The sequence below is a fragment of the Delphinapterus leucas genome, chromosome 7 (assembly GCF_059928025.1).
Source record: "Delphinapterus leucas isolate spDelLeu-1000000601 "Yukka" chromosome 7, BTC_Dleu_Yukka2, whole genome shotgun sequence".
Taxonomy (NCBI): Eukaryota; Metazoa; Chordata; class Mammalia; order Artiodactyla; family Monodontidae; genus Delphinapterus; species Delphinapterus leucas.
This window is the reverse complement of record NC_143135.1, coordinates 34,834,536-34,860,029: the sequence shown is the minus strand read 5'-3', so window position 1 is coordinate 34,860,029 and position 25,494 is coordinate 34,834,536. Positions and strand designations below refer to the sequence as shown.

At 38.5% G+C, this 25,494-nt stretch overlaps 1 protein-coding gene across 2 annotated transcripts in view; it reads left to right on the top strand.

Annotated features, from left to right (window-relative positions):
* NELL1 (neural EGFL like 1) overlaps positions 1 to 25,494 on the top strand; it is an 853,841-nt gene that overhangs the window by 785,761 nt on the left and 42,586 nt on the right. For both annotated transcript variants that reach the window (XM_022583758.2, XM_022583757.2), the window contains one exon: positions 16,754 to 16,947. In XM_022583758.2, the coding sequence (XP_022439466.1) occupies positions 16,754 to 16,947 (194 nt within the window). The remainder of the gene's footprint in view (positions 1 to 16,753; positions 16,948 to 25,494) is intronic.

The following is a 25,494-nucleotide window of genomic DNA, read 5'->3' as shown; positions in this document are numbered from 1 at the left end:
AACTGTGTACATGTTTAATATTTTTGAAATATTAAGCAACAGGAATATTACTTTCTTTATTGCCCATTAAAATCTTGCTGCAAAAAATGGTAGTATAAAAGCCACATTTTTATTTATTGAATGCCAACTGTGTGTCATTTCACTTTCAAAAACCCCTTGTAGGTAGCAAATGAGGAGAAACACGTCAAGCAGTGCAGCCATGTGTGAAAGAGCCCATGTTCTTTCTACTCCCCCAATGGCCTCTGTCAATTGTATATTAATTGTAGATAATTTACAAAAGGATTAAATTATGGTGTGAGTAGTGATCATTATTCAGATAATTGCCTCATTTTCTACTTCACTGTGTGCTTATAGATACATACCTGGTATTAAGTCCATAATTTTTAAATTTAGTTTATCTTACGTGTGTGTACAGAAGGAACTAAGGTTTTACTCCATACCAGTGTATTCTGGGGGGTCATCACATATCTGAACAAAAGAGAGAGATCTAGGATGATGGCCATCTAAGAGGTCACCTGAGTATAAACAATCGTCAGTGTGTTCCCCTTCTGAGAGGTTGCCTCAAGGCTATGGGAACTTCTAATATTGCTACATGGTATCAGGTCACAGTCATGAAGATCCAGAGCTTATGAGTCAGAAAGACAGGCATACCTGAAGCGCTGCAGCTGGCTCGCACTCCGCTCAGCTGCTGAGGTGTGGCTGTTTGCTGTCTCCTGTCCCCAGCTACATTGAACTAAAAAGCGCAGCTCTGCTTCGTAGGCCTATACTTTTGACTGGAGCCCGGTTTCTGCCTGGCAAAAGAGAGCAAGAACAAAGTGATTGTGACTAATTGAAGCTTTTCCTTTTCCCTGCAGTTGACATCAGTGGTTAAGACCAGACTGGGGTGATGCCTCCAACAGAGCATTTATCAAAGTCTGGATCTTAGGGCACTAATGCTGGGATATTTTGCAGCAAAGGCTTTACTAGTAAATACATGTGGGAAATTCTAAATAGAGTTAAGGTGGTTTATCAACTGCAGGACTTTTCAGAGCCTTTACATTGAGAGTGTCCAGAATTTATTTGGCTTTAAACCCTTTTTTTCCTCCTAGGCATCCTATGGATTTGGCACTTCGTAGAATATGCTAACTGAAAGCTCAGCTGAAAAAATGAATATAGCCTACTCTAACAATTTTTAGAAAACCTTATTTGTTCAGTATCATTGAATAGTGTGCTGTTCAAAAGAGGGTTTTTGTTTTTTTGTTTTTTCAGTTCTGCAACAAAATGTTTTGGGGCATAATACTTGTCCTTTAAGTACCAGCAATTTTTTATATTATTATTTAATTTTGCTATAAGAAAATCATTTGAATATATGACCTTTTGTGTCTTGCATTCTTTTTTTCCTGTGATCATTAAAAATGTAAATCACTCAACTCTACTGTCCTGTACTGAGTGATCTTCTAAAGGCTTATTGGGGCATATCTGTTTTGTCCCTAAGCTGAATGGTCCCAGTCCTTATGTTTTTGACAAACATATTTCTCCTTTGAATAAGTATTTATCTCCTTCATGTATTACCAGCCTAACCTGTAATTTTTTAAATGATACCAAGAAGATTGCTTTCCTTTCCACTGTGGTAAATGAAGACTTGGTAATTTGATGTCTCAGGCCACAATAACTCAGAAGGAGTAATTAGAAGCCAGTTGCCTCTTTAGGCTCTGGGGATGTAAAGAGGGGTGATGCAGGTCTCTGGGGTGCTCCATGACAATTCTACTTTGCATGAATCAGCCCAGTGGGAGTTCTGAGAAAAGGAAGCAAGTCGGATGGCAGCTGTGAGGAAGGCTGTATTGGAGATGGGGGGGGCGGGTCGTGCAGTGGCTCATACAGAAGGAGTAACAGTTGTATGATATACAAAGAAAAAGTGATATTTTTCCCTAAAATAAGTACTTTTCAATGCAATTATGGTTTTCTTTAAGGTCTTCTCTTTCAATATGAACTTGGCATTTTTACAAAGATCAGGCAACAACAGAAGCACTTTGATTTCCTCCTACACAGGATCTTGAAGCTAACACCATGCAAAATCTTCTTCATGAGTTTTAAATGACTTTCTTTTCCTTTCTTCCTGAGGAGTTAATCCCACATGAGTGACACTAGAATGACGGGGGGTATTCCTAAAAATAGTTTCTCAGCATTACTTCCTGTGAACTCAGTTTCATGTAGCTTAGGGCAGAGGTTCTAGAAGTGTGATCCTCAGACCAGCAGGATCATCATCACCTAGGAAGCTGTTAGAAATGAAAATTCTCCACCTGCCCCCAGACCTACTGAATCAGCAAGTCTGGGAGTGGACCGGTGATCTGTTTTATAATGCTCCCCCGTTAGTTGATTCTGATGCCCACTCATGTTTGAAAACCAGTTTGGTTTTTTGTTTCATTGAAAGGCTTCAGAGGGGTCCATGAATGCCCTGAATCTGTATGCAAGTGTGTGTATATGTGTGTACATGCATCTTTTGGAGGAAGCAGAACCATATTTTTCACTCGGATCTCAGAATGACACTAACTCCAGCAAGGTAAAAACCACTGCTTAAACATCAGGATCCAGCACTTGAGGGTCTCTTGCTGAAATTATTTGACCTGAAAGCCACACACATTATGTTTGCTTACAAGCCATTGGCTAGAAATAGCTGTACAGCCCAGTCTGAATGCATGAGTTCAGGGAAGTATAATTCTCTGTGTGTTCAGAAGAAGTAGTAAACCCTAAGTCTCTATCACATTTCCATACAATAAAAACCATTTATCATAGATAATAGATAGATAGATAGATAGATAGATAGACAGACAGACTGATGAGAAATTGACTAACTCCTCTTAGGGTTGGGGCATGTGGGGATGGCAATGTATACGGGAATTTTTCACAGAAAATATGATATTTTTCACAGGGTCTATAGGATGAGAAGGAAGTTTTCCAGACAAAGTAGATATTAAGTATTCCAGGCAGGAATAGTAGTCTGATTGGAGACAGAATCATGGAAGAGATCTAATTATGTTCAAAGGATGGTGAGATTTCCATTGTGGATGAAGTACATGATATATATGGTCATGTTATGGGTGAGGAACGGCAAGAAAGGAGCCCTGGAAATAAAAGGTAGAGACCAGATTATGAAGGGTCTTGTGTCCTAAGCTAAGGAGTTGAAAGTTTTGAATTATTTCATAAATATTAGTGTCTCTAAAGGTTGTTGAAACATCTATTTTGTTGCGACAACCCTGATACTTTTTAAGTAGCTATTTTTAATATAAAAGATAGCTATGTAAATAGAATAGTGTTTCCCACAAAGTTTCAAACCCTCTATCAGACATGTGTCATTGTGATTTTCTACATCTGTGCAATTTTGCTTCTCCTGTTCCTTTTGCTTGGAATGTCTTTCTTCTGAAAATAGTGAGGCCATCAGAATTAGATGGCTTCTGATCTCATGATTATTATCAAGCAACTCCTGTGTGCTAACATTTTGGCCTGTAGTTCTCACAACAACTCTTCAGTTTCGGTATGATTCCTCATTTTACAGAAAGAGACTATGAAGAACAGAGAGGTCTGTTCTCTGCCACACAGTGAGTAAAATTTCTCAGCTGAGAAATTGATATGACTTACTAAAGCAGTTAGTTTAGGGATACATATGAGTAAAATATTGATTCAAATTCAATTTTCTGCCAATTCCTAGAAATATTACTTTGTAGCAGCTCAAACTGGGTCATTTTCCTGCTAAAAAGCCCTTGAGATAGTGAGAGAATGGTGTGATCTATTAATCTAGTCTCTCTTTGAAGAGGCCGAGGCAGGGAAAACAGGAAGGTGCTACTGTAATAGTCCAAGCAGTAGAGATGGAGAGGGCTGAGTAAGCTACACTATGGGGTGGATGGTGAGCATTCTGTGTGCTTCAATTAATTGTAATTTTTTTTAAAGAGGGACCTTGCCTTCGTTGTTTTGGTATTACCTTTTACATATAGTGAGCATCAGTTCATATTTGGAGGGTCTATGTCTTGGCTGCTGTGTTGGAGATTTACCATTTGGTCTTTGCAGAAAGTTTGTTTTCTACAGACTTGGGAGCCTGCCATCATGTGATGATGTGGGACAAGCCTGACCTGAAGTAAAGATGCCTCTGTTTGTGTCCTAACTCAGAAACTTACTAGCTGTAAGCCCTGAGCATGTTCCCGAATTTCTTATACTGGGGTACAGGTATTGCTGAAAGGGTACCCAGAGCTAGATGAGGAGTCTTGCTTTGCTCAATGGTTTGAGGGGGAAATGATCTTTCTATCATAATCCTGACTAAATGGCTGGATTGAAAAACTAGCAGGAAAAATAGTTTTTAAAATAGAAAATATGAAACCTCAAATACATTTCAGACCCATGGTTTCCCTTTTATGTATGTCCAGGATTCAGAAAAGTGAGCGTTCACTCTTTCCTACCATAGAGATAAACTCGGTAGAAATGTTTGAGAAGCAATGATCATTTGACCCTCTGCTTGGTTCTTTTAATGGGAGAACACGGTAATGCTAACATTCTAAGAAGTTTTTTTGAAAGGACAAAGTAGATCATGATTTGAAAGGATTTTGAAAACCCTAAGGCGTACAGTGTATACGAGTATAATAAATTATTGTTATTATACATAATAAAAAGATAGAAATCTGTTTCATAAAGACATGTTAACATGACTCAATAAAATGAGTCAAGGCTGGGATATCAAAGCATCCGCAGGTTCCTAAAAAGATACATGTAAAGAATTATCCACTGTTTGCCTGCTCCATTAAAATTTTACCGTCCCAGGAGCAGGAATTTTGTCTGTTTTGTTTGCAATAGTATTCCCAATGCCTAGAACAGTGTGTAGCATATCATATGTGCTCAATAAATATTTGTTGAATAACTGAATTAATAAAAGGACTCTCAAAGCAATCATTTCTATTATTAATGAGGACACTGACCCTAACTGCTGCTTACTCTGAGGAGCTGAGCTGGAGCACAATGAACTGCAGGAATTCCTTTTGTTTATATTCGAGCAGCCTGAGTCATGTCAAAGATAAATAAAATCAGAGTCCAAGTGGTAAGGACAGATTTTAATCAGCAGTAAGCTACTGCAATAGAGAAGAGGGTCCAGTGTGAATTGAATTCAACTTAGATTTGTGCAGAGGTGACTGGGCATTCTAAAAGGAAAATGCGGGAGTTGGAAAGAGGAAAGTGGGGGCTTGAGTAGAAATAAGGAAGTGGAAATTTACAAAAAGCAGGAAAAGGTGTTGGTCCATATGAATCCCATCTGGGTTTGTTAACCAGCTGTTACTGAAGTTAGGTTTCTACTCTCCTGCAGAGACTGGGAGGGGTGATGGGGGCCTATCTTCATTCAGGTGTTAGCTGGAACAGCAGAAAATTCTTCTGCAACCTTGAGCTTTCCCATGCAGGATCCTAAAGGGACTGGAGCCGTTACTTTATTGATGCTGCCTTGAGCTGTTAGAAACTATGCTAGTGTTTGTTAATTTTTCTCATGTGGGGTGGACAAAATTATTTGTGCTAAGAGTCTGCAGGGTTTATAGGCCCAGGTTGAGGCCTGGTCAAGAAAAGGGCTCAGAGGAGCCTGACTAGAGTTTGCTCAGGGAGAGAATTTTAATCTATGGGCTCCTTTGCTTTTCACTAGAAACGAACTTAGTTTGGGCTCTTATGGTTTTAGCTCCTGTAAGGTAAAAAACACAGAACGACAAATTCAAAATAAACAGAACTTGCCTCCCAAAAGTCTAGGGCAGAGTGGGTTCAAGTTGCCTACTCTTTGCCTCATTTTTCCTTTGACTCTCACAAAAGCCTTCTAGATCTTTCCAGAGACTGTCCCTTCAAAAACAGGAGGCAGCCCCAAGTCTATTTTTACCAAATCAGTTGATTAAGAGAAGAAATATGAAGAGAGAAAGAAGATGAAAGAGAAGGAATCATCCAAGAAAAGACACCGTGAGATCACATTAAGATTTATTTATAGCATGTTAGTCTTCTCTGTAGATGCTGCCCTTCTTGGCATGGTGACCCAGATCTTTGTCCTAGACCAATGTCCTAACTTGCCTTCTGCTGGGACAAAGCTTTTGGAAAAGCTTTGACCCCTTCCTAGAAATCAGGGACCATAATAAAGAGAGTGGTAAAAAGAGATAATAACTAAGAGACATGGACAGTCTTTGAATTCTTAGGGTCTGTAACCTGAATCTCGTGTTATTTAGATTGAGACCTGGTTTTGAATTGTACCACTGACAATGGTGTTTGCCCTTTGATTTCTATGTAAGTTGCAGGATGCTTCTAGTAGTAAATGAAATTACTTTGTAACCTCTATGTGCCTACAGCCTTTCCTTGGCATAGAAGAGAAGAAGTTATTTCTCATCTGTCAACTTGCTTGAGAGAATGATTTGTTAAAATAGAGAGTTAGTTTTGGTTTTCACTTGGCTGGCTTCCCCATCCATATTTGTCACTAAGGGTAACATTGCCAGGCTTCAATGAAACAGGAAAACCATGCCGTTCCCTTCATTACTTTCTCTCTTCAGCACCTGCTTGCAAATGCTCATTAAGAGAGACTAGGGATATTTCAATAAACAGTAAATGTCCAAGAAAATGGTTTAATTCTAAGAAATCTCTTTGTTATCCTGAAACTGTGTTCTTCCATTCATTTCCATCCTGTTTTCCATTTGTCACCAGTCATATTGTAACACTGGAATTACAAGCTCAGTCCTGCAAAGGTGAAAAGTAACCATATAAAGATGAAAATGGACAAGACCATAGAAAGTATTTTATATAAACCGTATATTTTATTAAAGAGAAAACTGAGGCCCCCAAAGGACAAGGGTTGATCCATCAGATTCAAATTTAACACCTGTTTATGCACGTCTAAGTAGACGAAAGGCACTGTAAAAGGTGCTGTGGGAAACACAAAGATAAATAAGACCACAATATTACTTCTGAATGAATAACGAAGATAGAAAAGTACATTCCCAGCTAAGCATACAAGGTAACATAAAACCGAAGAGTAGATTCCACACTAGGAACTCCGGCCAGAAGAGCCAGATGCGAGGCCTCTGCACGTGGCCCGCTGTGAGCAGGTGAAACCCAACTAAGCACAAAGGAAAATATTTGCAAATGAAGCAACTGACGAAGGATTAATCTCCAAAATATACAAGCAGCTCATGCAGCTTAATATCAAAAAAACGAACAGCCCATTCCAAAAATGTGCAGAAGACCTAAATAGACATTTCTCCAAAGAAGATTTACAGATTGTCAACAAACACATGAAAGGATGCTCAACTAATCATTAGAGAAATGCAAATCAAAACTACAATGAGGTATCACCTCACACCAGTCAGAATGGCCATCACCAAGAGATCTACAAACAGTAAATGCTGGAGAGGGTGTGGAGAAAAAGAAACCCTCTTGCACTGTTGGTGGGAATGTAAATTGATACAGCTACTATGGAGAACAGTATGGAGGTTCCTTAGAAAACTAAAAATAGAACTACCATATGACCCAGCAATCCGCACTACTGGGCATATACGCTGAGAAAACCATAATCCAAAAAGAGTCATGTACCAAAATGTTCATTGCAGCTCTATTTACAATAGCCAGGACATGGAAGCAACCTAAGTGTCCATCGACAGATGAATGGATAAAGAAGATGTGGCACATATATACAATGGAATATTTCCCAGCCATAAAAAGAAACGAAATTGAGTTATTTGTCGTGAGGTAGATGGACCTAGAGTCTGTCATACAGAGTGAAGTAAGTCAGAAAGAGAAAAACAAATACTGTATGCTAACACAGATATATGGAATCTAAAAAGAAAAAAGAAAAAATTGTTCTCAAGAACGTAGGGGCAGGACAGGAATAAAGACTGAGATGTAGAGAATGGACTTGAGGACAGTGGGAGGGGGAAGGGTAAGCTGAGACGAAGTGAGAGAGTGGCATGGACATATATACGCTACCAAATGTAAGATAGCTAGCTAGTGGGAAGCAGCCGCATAGCACAGGGAGATCAGCTCGGTGCTTTGTGACCGCCTAGAGGGGTGGGATAGGGAGGGTGGGAGGGAGGGAGACGCAAGAGGGAGGTGATACGGGTATATATGTATACGTATACCTGATTCACTTTGTTATACAGCAGCAACTAACACAACAATGTAAAGCAATTATACTCCAATAAAAATGTTAAGAAAAAAAAAGAAAAAAACCTGAAGGGCCGGAGTGTTGTTCTTTTCAGTTGAGGGTGAAATTTTGTTAAAGAGATTAAGCAATAAAATGAATGTAACAATAGATGTGTAATGCATAGCCCAGTGTTAGGCATTTTAGTAATTTGTAAAAACATCTCTGTTGTACTCTGTGTGATGCAGATGCAGCTATAACACAACCTACCCTCCTACCCATAAGCAGATATGTAAAAACATATATATCTAAGTTTGTTGGCGTCAATACTGTAGCTTCTCTGTGCAGTAAAATTCTCTTTGGATAGTATTTCAATATTTATAGATTTTTTATTTATTCTCTGCACGGTTCAGAATTGTACTGATTTTAAACAGATGTAATCACTAGTTAAAGAAGCATGACTTGTTCATGGCAAAAGCAAGCCAACTTTGTTAATTTAGGAGGCTGCTCTGCCTGTATTCTACTCTTGTTTTCATACCTAGAAGGAACTGTTTTCTTCATCTGCACTAAAACACCTTAATTTGTACAGCCTAGAAAAAAATATAGTCAGTGACCAAGGCAAGTTTGTAAAGTGTCAGTAAACTATATTCGTTTGGTATTAGTCACTTAATACACCGGATTTACCAATTAGGGCTCAGAGAGAACTTGGAGTGTTAGCATTTCTGGATTTGGCTGGCCGAAGTACAGATCAAATCTATGAGAATTTGTGTGAGAATTCAGAATTCAAGTGGAAATCCCTCAGTAAACAGATGAAGGTGTGGGTTGGCTGCATAATAAGAGCTCAGGTATATTCTGAAGAGATAGTGCAATGGAATTCATAAGCTGAGATGAAATCCAGGAGAGAAAAAAATAAAGAAACAAGAACAATAACAACAGCTAATCATTTTTGAACAGTTACTCTATGATAAGCATTGTATTATGTGCTTACTCAAATTACCAGATTATCCCAGGGCATGTATTTTTATCCACAATTTCAAATGATAGGACTAAGTCTTAGAGATGTTAGGTAAATTTTCCAGATGTTGGGTAAATAAGTTGCAGGGGTAGGACTGGAGTGCAGTTGGCTTATTTGCTCCATTTGCCTAGAACCTTCCCAGTTTTATCACTGAAAGTCACCTATCTCAGGGACCCCCCTCAGTCCCAGGGAAATTGGGACAACAGGCCGTGTTAACTTGTATGCACAGCTGCTGAATTCCAAGGCTTAAGCTTTAAATTGGTATCTTATGCTGCTTCCATTGAGGAGAAAGAGAACCAATGACCAGAGATGGAACCTAGGAAAATGTTAATAACTTTAAAAACGGGAGAAGACTATAAAGTCCTTACTTAAAGGGCTGTATCCTTTACCCATTTTATCCCCAGTCTTTAGCACTATGTTGAAGACAGAGTGGATGCTCAATAAATATGTGTAATTAGTTAAGTGATTGATGATTGATTATTAGTGATTGGATGAATGAAGAGGTAAGAGGATAAATAAGGCAACATCATATCCCACAAGGATCAAGTAGAGAGCTCTTAGACTGAAATAAAATAACAATATTTACATGAAGGGTAATGCTTTTGCAAACTAATGATCATGAGAACCTTTAGGATTTAGGCTTTGAAAAGAGAGTCACGTGGAAGCTTGCAAATATTTAGGAGAGGACAAAGATGCATAAATGGAGGGAGCTGCTGGTTGTAGGCCCTAAGACCTCGATTTAAGGAAGAGATAAGGAAAGAGTGAGCTGAGACAAAGTGTTCCTTTCTTTTGCTCAGAGAGTCTGCTCAGTTAAAGGAGAAGACCCATTGGAGAAAAACACAATTACACACTGAGCAGTAAAGAAACACCACAAGGACACATTTCTTCCTAACTCAAGAAAGGCTGGAAGCTGGAACTATAAAGACTGAAGCGTTAACGCTGGAGGGACATTGGAACTTCTTCCTAAGAGACACATGATAGCATCTCAAATAGACAAAACTATAGCTCACTGATCTCTTCTTTCAGTCTTTACCTTTCAGGCTGAACACCTCATGTTTCATTCAGTTGAGATGAGTTTGAGCCCTTCACTATGCTGGTGGACCTCTTCTGATGTGTCCTAAGTATGTCAGCCCCGCTCTTAATAGTCTGTGCTCTAAAGGGAACGTGATACCAAAGTGTGATGTGACTGGCACACATAGAGCATGGCTGTCACCTCTCTTGTTCTGGGCCTGAAACTTCCTATGCTTAAAATCTCATTAACCTTGTATTTTGCAAGCCATCTCAGACCTCATATTTTCTCTACTTGTTTCTTTCACTTATTTTGCTGATGTGCAGTATGTATATATTCCCCTGCAGTTTTCTCTCTGCCACTGTAAGAGAAGCAATGCTGCTTTAGCTATGGGAGTGGCATCTGTGCTCTATCTTGTCTATCATTAACAAACCCCCAAGCTCTGTTCTCATTTCCAAGCTGCTAATGTCTGGTAATGATTTCCAAGTCAGAACACACACAGCTGGATATTCAAACCCCAGGTTAAATTTTGTTTTCTGACATATCACCTGTCTGGAGTTTGAAAGTAAGTCTAGATGTGTTGCAGAAGTTATTCAAGGAAGAAGATGGGGTAATGAAAAAGGTCATTCCTTTGACCTAACTGCTACCAAACCATTGGAAAAAATTGTTTCCCTTGATCTCTGAAATCAACTTGTAGAAGTTTCAGCTCCTGAGGCAGGTACCATTACAGTTGTTATGCTATTAAAAGTTCTGCAGAGGCTTTTTTTTCTTGAAGACTAGGAAAATTGTTTGGAGCTAGGTTGGGATTGGTTTGATTGCTGTTGATATAAACATCTCTGAATTGTATTTTTTTTTACATGTGCAAGTAACCTAAGAACTTCAAATTAAAGAACAAAGCAGATCATCTAGGCACAACTAGATTTTTTTTAGGCAAAATTGAGTACAATAATAATAGTTCTCAGAAATTATGAAAATGTCAGTGCAAGAAAATTAGTTCTAATGTAAGCCTAGCTGTGGGATTTTATTGAAAATGTTCTCATCCTAGCATGGGGCATTTAAATAATGAATTTACAAGGAGAAACACAAGGAAATCACAGAGAGCCATTACTTACAATGAGAAAAAACAAGTACACTTTAATGGTTATAGATTTGAGTACGGAATATTTTGCCTGATTTTTGTTTCATTGCCTCTTTGTCATTGGAGGCCTGTCTGATGATCTGGGTAAGTATCACGGGTGAATGTCTTTGTGTTTGCTCAGCAGAGAACAACAGTTGCAATATGTAAATAGGGTGCCTCTTCCCTTTGGATGCCTTGGGATATGTATAATAGATTAAGCTGGCTTTGTGCAGAGCAAACAGGTCTGTATTACCAAGAACATGAATAATGTCAGTTTCCATAATTGCTAACATCTGGCTTTCCATAAATCTGTTAAATTGTATGGAAGCAGAATTAGATTTCTGCGTCATGAGTAAAGCAATTACATGGAATTCTGTAGGCAATACGGTCCTATATTCAACTGTGAAATCTTTTCATTCTGGAGCAGCAAAAGCAAATCCAGGTTTTGAACCCTGTTTTTATTGTGCACCCTAAGTGTATTCATCTTTTTGCTCAGGTTTCTTAATTTATGAGAGGAAAACACTGCCAATATGTTTGTAACTTTGTAAATGCAAAATAAACAAATGTTAAAATAGCATATTATAGCTGGGCATTAATTGACAATTTAGAGGTTATTTTAGAGGAGACCATAAATTAAAGATCCTTTTGTAGCCACTGGTTGTGGATCTGTTGAAATTAATCTTCCAGATAATTCCTGGGGTGATTTGTTGATGAGTCTTTCTCTGCCCTTGTCCCCTTAAGCATTTGACAGGAAACTGGGATGTGGAGGGAGGAGGAAAGGTGGCCTTCCTATTTCAGTGTGGTTACTACTGAAACCACACTGAATTTATTGTACTTTGAACTAGACCCAAGAGCTTTTCCTGATGAAAAGTTAACAATAAAACGTGTTCCCTGAAGGGAAGGGTTGCGGTTGTGTCTTATGCTTATTGAACACCCCAAAGACCAAATTTTGGCAAAGTAGGCTTTATAGTAGTATTGGTCTGTAAAATTCCTGGATTTAAGTAAGTTAAATAAATACATTGCACATCCACAGTATATTTTGTTGTACTTGGTACTGAGAAGAGAAAAAGGAAAAAGATTTAGTCCCTGCCCTCAATGAGCTCACCATCTATCTATGAGCCATGGATAAATTAAACATGGAGCTCCCAAGAGATGAATGCAAGGATAGCGTGGTGTGTGTGCAAGGTACAGAGAAAGCAAAAAGTCAATAGTGACTGTCTTGCAGAATGAGGGATGGTGATGCTTGGTCTTGATCTTGAAGAATGCATGGGAGTGAAGATAGCACAGGAAGGGAAATGCTTACCTTATCAATTAATTTATACCCCACCCATTCCATAGGGGCTAAGAAACAGAGATGGGTGGGGGGAGTACTCCCATAATTAGAAAAGGCATGTTCCAAGGCACAGGCAGAGGAAACACCATGGTCTGTTTGTAGGTCACCCATTGCTTTTGAAGAGAAAGGGGAAGAGACAGAAGGTAAAAACTGAAGTACTAAATCGGGGCTTATATGTATGCCAGGAGATTGAACTTTCTATTATAAGCATCAGAGAAGCACAGAGAAGTGGCAGGCAGAGGAATGACACGGACAGGTTTGATTTTTAGAACACCACTACCCTGTAGAGGGTATTTAGAGCAATGATTCTCCTCTGGCTGAACAGAGCCCAGATGTCTGGATCCTAATTTATGTCAATTAAATCCAGTTCTAGTGGTGGTAAGCCTGGGCTCCAGTACTTTTAAAAGGCTCGCCAAATATTTATATTTTGCCCACAATCTCCAAATATTTCCGTTGTGCCCACAATCAAAAAAATCACTGAATTAGAGTGAGAAGTGTCTGGAGTCAGTTGAGACCAGATAGGAGACTAATGCAATAGTCCTGGTGATAAGGATGAAAATCTGAACTGAGTTCAAAGAAATCTGAATGTTATTTTTATGATTATATATGTGATGAGCCACCTAGCTAGCTATCATCAAGTTACTCTCTATCTGTATCTCCTAGAGATACAAACTAGATTATAGATGTGATGAGAGAAGTATAAGACAATGTTTTGTTACTTTCAGCAAAAATTGAGGAGTGAGAATAGTGCAAACATACCACTTTAGTATTGTTCCAAGATAGCATATACCTAAACAGTAAGCCATGTACCACCAACTGTCGTTGCAATGAGTGTTCAGAGAAGGTGAATAATTACTATAAACTGGCATCATATTGGGAGATGCTTAACTGAGGAGGTAGGGCTTGAACTTGATCTTAATCATTCACATTCATTAAATCAAGAAACAAATATTTTTGAGTACTTATTATGTTATCTGGTTTTATTTTCAAAAGACAATAGATTAGGTGGGTATGGTTTTATACAGCTGATAATTGAGGGTCAGAGAGACTTAATAATGTGACCAAGGACATACAGTGTGATGTGCAAAATGACTGGTACATAGTAAGCACTCAATTAAGTGGGAGAGTTTCGAACATGAGTGACCTCCTGACTCCCGCATTCGATGCTACTTTTTGTTGGGAAGAATTGGAGTAGAGGAAGAAGGCTGGGAAGATGAGAGAGGCTTCTAGGTGGGAGCACCGTATGGTCATATGTGTTGACCAGGAATAATGAGGAAGTAGTTGAGGTCTGATTGTAGCTGACTTGGAATCTAGATAGCATAATTTGGGATCATTTCCACAGTTTTCAAAGGAGGAATAATTATTCATTAACTAAATGTCTTGACTGAGCCTACAATTGGTAGAACAAAGACAAAAATAATAAATCTTATAATGAACTGGGTCTTAGAAATATTGTTGGAATTCCTTAACATCTGCTTTGTACCACGGCTGTGAAGCATGCAGTCAGTAAGGGAAGATAGGTCATTTGTTTCCATTATTTTTAAGTCACAATAGTTTTAACTTCTACCAAACTTTGACTGAGTAATCATATTGTATCATTCTCAGAATTTCAGCTAAAAATGCTGAAGAGGATCCATGTAATATTTTATCTTTGAAAATGAGTTGCAGTATCTAGAGGGCAAAGTAGTTGAAAGTATATAAAACCACAGAATATTCTAGTATGCTGAAAGAAGCCTTTAGACCTTGAGTTGGCACAGTGTAGTGGAAAGAACTCCAGTGCACCTTTCAGAAGGCCCAGGACAGTCTTTGCTCTAACAGGTACTAGCTGTGTGACCACTTAGCCATCTCTGTAACTTGGTTTCTTCTTTTGTGAAGTGAAAACAGCTATTCCTATCCTGCAGTTATATGACATGACTTGTGAAAAAGAATGCTGAAAAACTTTGAAACTATGTATATTATAAATATATATATGTGTATATATATATATATATATATATATATATTAGCAGTAAAATTGATATTATGCCTTTGAGCACTTTAGGGGGAAATGGCACTTAAATTATTTTTTCTGTAATTTAGTTCCATAATTCTTAAACAAATGCCTACAATTTTATACATATTTAACATGAATTTTAGGATGAAAAGTAAGTTAATTTATACTGTTCCTATGCTCACCTACCATAGGAGTCAAGCCTACCATTCAGTAGCCTACCAACAGTTATATATATATATATATACTGCTGTGTTCCTCCTTTATCACCTTCATGAGGACAGTGTCTTATAAGTCGTTGCCAACATTTATAGTACCAGTGTGCAAAGAGCCCTGGTGCATGGCAGACTTTCGGTAAAAATGTGTTGAACTCAACATTGTCACCTGAAAGATATTTGAAGGACTTGGCAGTAGATTAATCAGTGGAGAAGACAAATGACATGATAGACAAATGGCTAATGTTTTCAAATACCATAAAAATTGTCATAAGAAAAATCAAGTAGACTTTGCTTGAGTGACCTCAGAACTAGTACCTAAGTAGAAGTTACTAGATAATATATTTTATTTCAATGTAAGGAAGACATTTTTTTAAACATCTTTATTGCAGTATAATTGCTTTACAATGGTGTGTTAGTTTCTGCTTTATAACACAGTGAATCAGCTATACATATACATATATCCCCATATCTCCTCCCCCTTGCGTCTCCCTCCCACCCTCCCTATCCCACCCCTCTAGGTGGTCACAAAGCACCGAGCTGATCTCCCTGTGCTATGCGGCTGCTTCCCACTAACTATTTATTTTACGTTTGGTAGTGTATATATGTCCATGCCACTCTCTCACTTTGTCCCAGCTTACCCTTCCCCCTCCGCGTGTCCTCAAGTCCATTCTCTATGTCTGCATGTTTATTCCTGTCCTGCCCCTAGGTTCATCAGAACCTTTTTTTTTCTTTTTTTTTTTTTTTAGATTCCATATACATGTGTTAGCATACAGTATTTGTCTTTCTCTTTCTGACTTACCTCACTCTGTATGACAGACGCTAGGTCCATCCGCCTCACCACAAATAACTCAATTTCATTTCTTTTTAAGGCTGAGGAATATTCCATTGTATATATGTGCCACATCTTCTTTATCCATTCATCTGTCGATGGACACTTAGGTTGCTTCCATGTCCTGGCTATTGTAAATAGAGCTGCAATGAACATTATGGTACATAACTCTTTTTGAATTATGTAAATTGATACAGCCACTATGGAGAACAGTGTGGAGGTTCCTTAAAAAACTAAAAACAGAACTACCATACAACCCAGCAATCCCACTACTGGGCATATACCCTGAGAAAACCATAATTCAAAAGGAAGACATTTCTAAAAGAGTTATTCAAAGATAGAATAGGCTGCCTTGTGCAGTAATAGATTGTCTGCAGGGAAGGGACTCAAACCAGGGCTGGACAGCTATGTGTTTGAGATGTTAAGGTCACCAGAGCCCTGAATGTCAGGGAGGGCTACTGGATTTATGTTTTCCTTCCATACTTGGCTGTCAATGAAAAACAGCAAAATATATGGTGTCTTTCATCAGCATTCATGCCATATCCTAACTGTAGCTCTGAGATGTTTTCTTGTGTGAGCAAAAATGTTGCTAGCCATTAGGGTGGTGAGTTTTTGATTAGGCAAGGCATCCTCCAAGAATTATTTCCTTTTCTTTCAACCTTGGCCCCAGGATCTGGGGGCAGCCTAATTGGCTCAGGGTTGCCCTAATTGCTCACTCGTTTTGCCCTAATTGCCCACTCCTTCCTACTCAGTGGCTAATCTATTCACACTTTTTCTATAAGACCCAGATCTCCATGGGTGTATCCATACTGTTAACGAATTAGCAGTATTTATGGCCTCTGGATGGTATAGTTCTTGAGAATATCCTAAAAGCAGTTCAGAGTTGCTCCTGGATAATTTAGTAATTAGAGTCTGACAGCTGTGGGTTTGAGTCCCAGACTGGCCACTTATTAGCTATCTGACAGTGAACATGTTATTTAACTTATATGAGCCTCAGCTGCATGTGAACAGCTTGGCACAGTACTTGGCACAAGGCAAACACTCAATAATGTTAACTAATGCTATTATAAGTGATGATTATTTTCTAATGATCATCTTGACTGGACTCTAAAGCTCCATGCTTTCTTCATTGCAGACATTGATGAATGTGCCTTAAGAACTCATACCTGTTGGAATGATTCTGCCTGCATCAACCTGGCAGGGGGCTTCGACTGCCTCTGTCCCTCTGGGCCCTCCTGCTCTGGTGACTGCCCCCACGAAGGAGGACTGAAGCACAATGGGCAGGTGTGGACTCTGAAAGAAGACAGGTGTACTGTCTGTTCCTGCAAGGTGAGGCTAATGTGGTGCAGCGGAGATTGTCACTGTTCTTTCTCTCCCTCCCCCTCTGCTCTCCCTCCCCATGTCTTTCCCCCAGGTGGTTGAGTCATGGGTCTCCCGTGATTCCTGAAAAGACTTCTCCTGTTCTAATCCTAGCTACAGCTAATGATGCTGCTGAGTGGCAGGCAGACCTGCTTGGAATGAAAAGTGAGGTATAGGGTTGCAAAGAGACTGCTGAACCCCGGGGGGCGGGGCGGGGAGCAGGGCAGAGAAGCCGATGTTAGTCCTCCCGCTGAGAGCTGGCAGTGCCTTTAAGGTCAGCTGGGTGAGAGCTTTAATGAGCCCTCAACCCTCACTTCTACAGTCCTGCTGATTAAAACTTCTCTTTCTCTGAAATGATCACCTGCACGAACTTGCTCACTCTTCTGGTGACATCATCCAGAAAAGCAAGGCTCAGACACTTGCTTGCAGTGGTCAGAGACAGGTGGGCTTCTGATACATTCTGAACACAATAATGATAGTACGAGGCCGTCTGGCCAAATGATGTCTTCTTTGTCGTTCTCAGTGCTGGGCTATTCCTTACGTTAAGTTGTTTGGAAGTGAGTTTAATGCTTCTGAAAACAAAATTCTGTCATCAACTAGTTTTGCTTTATGCTTTGCAAAATGGACCTATTGAAGTGTTTGATTTCCTAGTGCTTTATTTCTTCTTTTGTTGATCTTGCCTATTCATTTTCCTTTGATATTGCTTTCCTGTAGCTCTTACATTGTATTTTTATGTCCCATCGGGATGGGATTGTTTAATATTTGGCTTACGGGCATGGGAACTCTGAGAAATTACTTGCTTAGTAGCCTCGTAGAGAGCTGGTCTCCTGATAAACTCAAGAGTGTTCCCTGGAAACACAGTAGAAACGGACCTTGAAAAGTCCCCCAATTCATTCACCTGCCTTCAAGTCTGTCACACCTGCAACAGACCTGGGGGCACCTATTTAGGAAAGCTGTTTTACCAGGTGTTTAGATCATTAGCCCATAACACCCATTTTACCCCTTATACATAAATATAGTTCCCCACATTTAAACTTAGGTCCATTGCCCCCAGTTGTTAAGTACCTCCTATATGCCAAGCATCCTGTAATTTAACAACAGCGTCCCACTTAACATAGCACAACTCTGAAAGATGAAGAAACTGAGTTTCTAAGTTTTAGGGGAAGTAATGTACGCTTAATATCACAAGATATAAATGTGTAAGCTGGGATTTGAATTCTACTTGCTTGCCTCAAATTTTATAGTTTTCTCATCTTGCTACATGTCCTGTAACCCTCTACAGATGACATCTGTTGACATTTATAAAAACCAATTAAGTAATCAGTCAATCCAACTTGGCTGAACTCAATGCTCAACTCAGTACTATGTTAATGACTGGGTAGGACATTCCCTCAAGAAGTTTTCAAGTTATTAAGTACAATATTTAAGCATGTGGCACTGACTCAGAGCTAAAGTTTTGGGGTTTTTTGGCCACGCCGCGCAGCTTGTGGGATTAGTTCCTTGACCAGGAATGGTACCTGGGCCCTCCGCAATGAAAGCGTAGAGTCCTAACCACTGGACTGCCAGGGAATTCCCAGAGCAAAAGTTTTTGAGAGACGGAAAAGCTTGTTGTGGGTTAGAATAGTTGAGAAAGGCTTATGGAAGAGGTTGGTAATTAGGTCTCCATTCAGCCAGCAAAATGAAGATGAATCCCTTTACTAGTTCTTTTCTAGAAAATATTGTTTTTCTAAACCTTTGAGGAGGCTCACAACCTGACCCCAAATCCTTTTTAGGCTTTCTAGATCCCCAGTACCTGGAACAGGCAAGGGACTTTAGTTGAGTATGAAACCGAAATTTATTTTTCAGTTGTTGTTTTATTTAAGTCCATGATAAAGCAGGGCACTTACCAATCATTAAGAATTTTCCAAAGCTTCATTAATTGGTGAGGCTAATAATCCAAGCAGGCTAAGTTGACTTATTCTGCTTTGACACCTAAAGTACCTCCAAAGACTTCTGGAAATCAGACTGACATTGCCACAGGAAAGGAACAATTCCTGTCCTCTTATTTTGTTAATATCATGCACCTCCACCACCACTGCACTCCTTTATGAATAAAGTACTGGGCAGAGTTCTCTACATAAGTCTTTTAAAAAAAATAATTACCCATTAATAGCATAGCTTCCAAGAGGTTGTGGGCGGGGAGGAGGTCTGGCTTTAGGAGCTGAACTGAAACCCTGAATCAAATTCTGTAGATTATCCTCAAAACATGAACTTATTTGCGATCCTCTTTGTTTGTTTCCATTATTTTCAGTTGTAAGTATTCTATTCTGATTTGATAAGAAATATTTCCAGTACTTAAGCATCAAAGTGAACTATTATAATGGCATCATCTTAGAGGCTAAGGAGTAAAATCAAGGTTAAGATATAAAGTCCTAGCTTTTTAATCATGCCCTTGATGTTTCAAATTCAAAGAAAAAAGGATCACACAAGCAGAATCACACAAGCCAACAAAGGGTCAAGGCATACTGTTGAAAGAAGCAAAGTCAAAGTTCTTTCCCCCTTGAGAATCAGTACATCAGGTTAGCTAATGTTTCATGCCAATGGACAAAAGAGGCCTTGAAACATGTCCCCAGCTGAACGGAGTTCAATGATAAAGCTAGGCTAGCGCAAATGGATTTGGGCTTTGTTTAGATGCCATGTGCTTCCTTGACAGTGGCAATGATTTTGTGCACCTTTAGACCCCTTAGTTGATTAGGCACAGAATAATTGCTGAATTGTTTGGAACCCACGTTCCTCCAGCATTATCCAGATCACAGAAACCCAGAGTGAAAAATGGTTCTCTCACTGGGCTTGATCCCTAAATCCTAGTTACAGCCCAATTTCTTTTCATAGATACCCATCTGTGGCTTTTCCTTTCATAAATCTGTCCAGGGCCTTATGGAGACATTTTTATTTTCTATCTGTACTACATGGAAAGACAGAGTGGTCTCAGCTTTATTAGTTTCTAGGAAATGCAGCATTTTAGTATGAGTGGTTACATTTGTATTGGAGATCATGGAGATGAATGGGGAAATGGATACACAGTTAACCACCTGTCATGCCATGGTAGAGTCATGAACAATTTATTTGTTGAGGGAACATACAAAGGGGAAGTATGCTCTATATTCTGGGAGGATACTCTATACATAGGGAGTATGTATACTCCCTATGTATACATACATACATACATACATCCATCTATACATGAGGGAACATACAAAGGGGAAGGATGCTCTATATTCTGGGAGGATGCAGAAAGCAATAGGGAATGGACTTCACAGAGTAGGTGAACTTTGAAGGAAACATTAAAGGATGAGAAATTTATCCAAGTAGAGGTGTGGGGAAGGTGAATTCCAAACAGAGGGAAAACAAGAACAAAGAAACAGAAGCATACCGATATATATTAAAGGAAATATGAAGTGAATGTTGAGATTAGAATAGCAGGAGCAAGTGAACAGCTGAGGATCACGAGAGATTTTTTCATTGAGGATTGGTGTGGCCTAATCATGGTCTGATTGACAGCATGATGGACAGACTGGGGAGATCAAGGCTAAATGGAGAGATACCACTTAGGCTGAAGTAAAGGTTCAGGAAGGTAAAGGTGAGAACCTGAAAGAGCAAGAGAGGTAGGATCACATGGGAGCTAACACAGAAGTAAAATGATGGGTCCTGATGAATGATGATGTCAGACACTCAGCCTCTGTGGCTCTGTGTGTTCTCATAATGTAGGCACAAAAAAGCTTCAGAGAGACATGCTGGAAGCTTAGCTGCCCATTTTCCTGGGTGAAAAGAATTGACGTGCCAGTTTCAAGTGAAGAGACAGGATTTGCGATTACTCCTATACCTACACCTTTACCTACTACTACTACTATCATTAGTAGCTGGAAAATCCAGTGGGAGAAAGAGAAAAGCTATAAAGGCCAGATTTCATTTCTGTGCTTCATTCAGAGGGTTTGTTTTTGTTTTTCTGTTTTGTTGTTATTTTTATTTAATTAAAAAGAAAGGTAAACTAAAAAGAAAAGCATTCATCCTGAAAGTAAATATAATACTGAGGACCTGAGCAAAACCAGGTCTTGAGTTTTTCTGGGAATTACAGAGATGGGTAGAGAAATAGAAACTATAAGCAGTCACGCACCATTCATATTAAAGTCAGGGCCAAAGAGCTGTGACAAGGAAGTTGGGTAAAGCGTAGAAGATTTTTTTGCCTTGAAATTGTCTGGAATACCGGCCATTTGATCTGGCCTCGTATAAGCCTTTGCCCAGAAACTGAGGAAGGTGGCCATAGTAGGGAAACTAAAGGCTTCATGCTTTTCCTTCAGGTAAGGAGAGAATAACCCTCTCTGCAAGGAGCTGACAGTAAAATAGCCCTGCCATTCTCAGCATGGCACTCACTCCGAGAGTGAAGAACAGGGATGAGTCAGCCTGTGCCTGGGGCCAGGGTAGATCTTAGACTTCTAGAATCCTGCAGCTACTCATAAAAATGCTTTGCTTTGCTCTGCTCTGCTCTCAGAACTTAACCAGCACCATTATCAATACCTTCCTGTCTAGGGTGTTCTTGATGGCAGGAGTTGGCTGTGCAAGCCCTAAGGTTGTGTTTCCCTTTCTTTTTTTCCCCACTTTTGTTCATTTTTATTTATCAGTTAATAATAACAAATACTTCCCTGTATGTGTGGAATTCTTGTTCTTAGAAATACTTAGTAGTAGAGAATCCATAGGGGGAATGTGAGTTGTTACCTGTATGTGTCTTGTTATAATATTTTACTGGTGTAGTTGATTTAAAATATTGTATTAGTTTTAGTTATACAATAGTGATTCGATATTTTATACATTATATGCCATTTAAAGTTATTATAAAATAATGGCTGTATTTTCCTGTGCTGTAAAATACATCCTTGTTGCTTATTTATTTTATACATAGCGGTTTGGATCTCTTAATCCCCTGCCCCTATGTTACACAACCCCCCCCTTCCCTCTCCTCACTGGTAACTACTGGTTTGTTGTCTATATCTGTGAGTCTGTTTTGGTTTTGTTATACTCATTTGTTTTATTTTTTAGATTCCACATAGAAGTGATAACATAGAGCATCTGTCTGACCTATTTCACTAAGCATAATACCCTCTAGCTCCATCCATGTTGTTGCAAATGGCAGAATTTCATTTTATTTGTGTGTGACTGAGGTAACATTCCCTTGTATATACATATCACATTTCTTTATCCATTCATCTGCTGATGGATGCATAGGTTGCTTCCATATCTTGGCTACTAAAAATAATGCTGCTATGAACTTTGGGGTGCATCTGTCTTTTCAAATTAGTGTTTTCACTTTCTTCGGATATATACCCAGGAAAGGAATTGCTGGATCCTATGGTAGTTCTATTTTTAGTTTTTTGAGGAACCTCCATACAATGTTCTATAGTTGCTGTACCAATTTACATTCCCACCAACAGTGTGCTAGGGTTGCCTTTTTTCACATCCTTGCCAACATTAGTCATTTATAGACTTTTTGATTATAACCATTTGAACAGGTGTGAGGTGATATCTCATGGTGGTTTCGATTTGCATTTCTCTGATGATTAGTGATGGTGAATATCTCTTCCATGTGCCTGTTGGCCATCTGTATCTCTTCTTTGGAAATATGTCTATTCAGGTCTTCTGCCATTGTTAAATTGTTTCTTTTTAATTGAATGGTATGAGCTGTTTATGTATCTTGCATATTACCCCTTATTGGTCATAACATTTGCAGATATTTTCTCCCATTCACTAGGTTATAGTTTTGTTTTGTCAATGGTTTCCTTTGCTGTGCAAAAACTTTTAAGTTGAATTAGGTCTGATTTGATTTTTTGTTTGTTTTTTAATTTTATTGGAGTATAGTTGATTTACAGTGTTGTGTTAGTTTCAGGTGTACAGCAAAGTGATTCAGTTATACATATACATATATTCATTCATTTTTAGATTCTTTTCTCTTATAGGTTATCACAGAATATTGAGTTCCCTGTGCTATAATATGTCCTTGTTGGTTATTTATCTTATTTATAGTAGTCTGTGTATGTTCATCCCAAGCTCCTGATTTATCCCACCCACCATGTTTCCCCTTTGGTAACCGTAAGTTTGTTTTTGGTATTTGTAAGACTGTTTCTGTTTTGTACCTAAGCTCATTTGTATCATTTTTTTAAAATTAGATTCCACATATGAGTGATATATGAGTGTCTGACTTACTTCACTCAGTATGATCATCTCTAGGTCCATCCATGTTGTTGCAAATGGCATTACTTCATTCTTTTTTTAGAGCTGAGTAATATTCCATTGTATATATGTATCACATCTTCTTTATCTATTCCTCTGTCAGTGGACACTTAGGTTGCTTCTATGTCTTGGCTATTGTAAGTAGTGCTGCAATGAACACTGGGGGTGCAGGTATCTTTTCAGATTATGGTTTTCTCCAGATATATGACCAGGAGTGGGAATGCTAGATCATGTGGTAGTTCTATTTTTAGTTGTTTAAGGAACCTCCATACTGTTCTCCACAGTGGTTGTACCAAGTTACATTCCCACCAACAGTGCAAGAGGGTCCCCTTTTCTCCACACCCTCTCCAGCATTAACTGTTTGTGGACTTTTTGATGATGGCCATTCTGATGTGTGTGGAGTGATACCTCATTGCAGTTTTGATTTGTATTTCTCTGATAATTAGCGATGTTGAACATCTTTTCATGTGCTTTTTGGCCATCTGTATGCCTTCTTTGGAGAAATGTCTATTTAGATATTCTGCCCAGTTTTTGATTGGGTTTTTTGTTTTTTTGACATAGAGCTGCATGAGCTGTTTGTATATTTTGGAGATTAATCCTTTGTTGGTTGTTTTGTTTGCAAATATTTTCTCCCATTCTGTGGGTTGTCTTTTCATTTTGTTTATGGTTTCCTTTGCTGTGCAGAAACTTTTAAGTTTAATTAGGTCCTGCTTATTTATTTTTGTTTTTATTTTCATTACTCTAAGAGGTGGATCCAAAAATATCTTGCTGTGATTTGTGTCAGAGAGTGTTCTTCCTATGTTTGCCTCTGAGAGTTTTATAGTGTCCAGCCTTTCTTTTAGGTCTTTGATCCATTTTGAGTTTATTTTTGTGTATGGTGTTAGAGAATGTTCTAATTTCATTCTTTTACATGTAGCTGTCCAGTTTTCCCAGCACCACTTATTGAAGAAGCTGTCTTTTCTCCTTTGTATATTCTTACCTCTTTTGTCATAGATTAATTGACCATAAGCGTGTGGGTTTATTTCTGGGCTTTCTATCCTGTTCTCCCATTTACAAGGTTATCTTTTTGTTTTGTCAACGGTTTCCTTTGCTGTGCAAAAGGTCCCATTTCATTTTTTTTTTTTTTTTGCTTTTGTTTCCTTTGCCTGAGGAGACAGAGTCAAAAAAATATATTGCTATGATTTATGTCAGAGAATATTTTGCCTATATTTTCTTCTGGGAGTTTTATGGTTATTAAAGACATTGAGGTCTTTAATCCATTTTGAGTTTGCTTTTGCATATGGTGTGAAGAAATGTTTTAATTTCATTATTTGACATGTAGCTCTCCAGTTTTCCCAGCACCACTTCTTAAAGAGGCTGTCTTTTCTCCACTGTATATTCTTGCCTCCTTTGCCATAGATTAATTGATCATAAGTACATGGGTTTATTTCTGGGCTGTCTATTCTGTTCAGTTGATCTATGTGTCTGTCTTTGTGCCAGTACCATGCTCTTTTGATTACTGTGGCTTTTTAGTATAGTTAGAGAGTATGATACCTCCAGCTTTGCTCTTACTCTTTTTTTCCCCACAAGATTGCTTTGGCAATTGAGAGGCTTTTGTGGTTACATATAAATTTTAGGAGTATTTGTTCTAGTTCTGTGAAAAATATCATGGGTATTTTGATAGGAATTGCATTAAATCCGTATTGCTTTGGCTAGAATGGATATTTTAACTGTATTAATTCTTCCAATGCAGGAACAGAGAATATCATTCCATTTCTTTTTATCCTCTTCAATTTCCTTCAACATTTTATAGTTTTCAGAGTATATGTCTTTCACCTCCTTGGTTAAATTTATTCCTCGGTACTTTATTCTGTTTGATACAATTTCAAATGGGATTTTAAAAATTTTGTCTTTCTGATAGTTCATTATTAGTGTATAGAAAAGCAACAGATTTCTGTATATCAATCTTGTATCCTGCAAATTTACTGAATTCATTTATTAGTTCTAATTGTGTTTTTTGATGGAGACTTTTGAGTTTTCTATATATAGTATCCTATCATCTGCAACTAGTGACAGTTTTACTTCTTCCCTTCCAATTTGGATGTCTTTTATTTATTTTCCTTGTCTAATTGCTGTGTCTAGGACTTAACAATATTATGTAAAACGGAAGTGGTGAGAATGGGCATCCTTGTCTTATTCCTGAATTTAGAGGAAAGACTTTCAGCTTTTCACCATTAAGTATGATTTTAGTTGTGTGTTTGTCATAAATGACTTTCA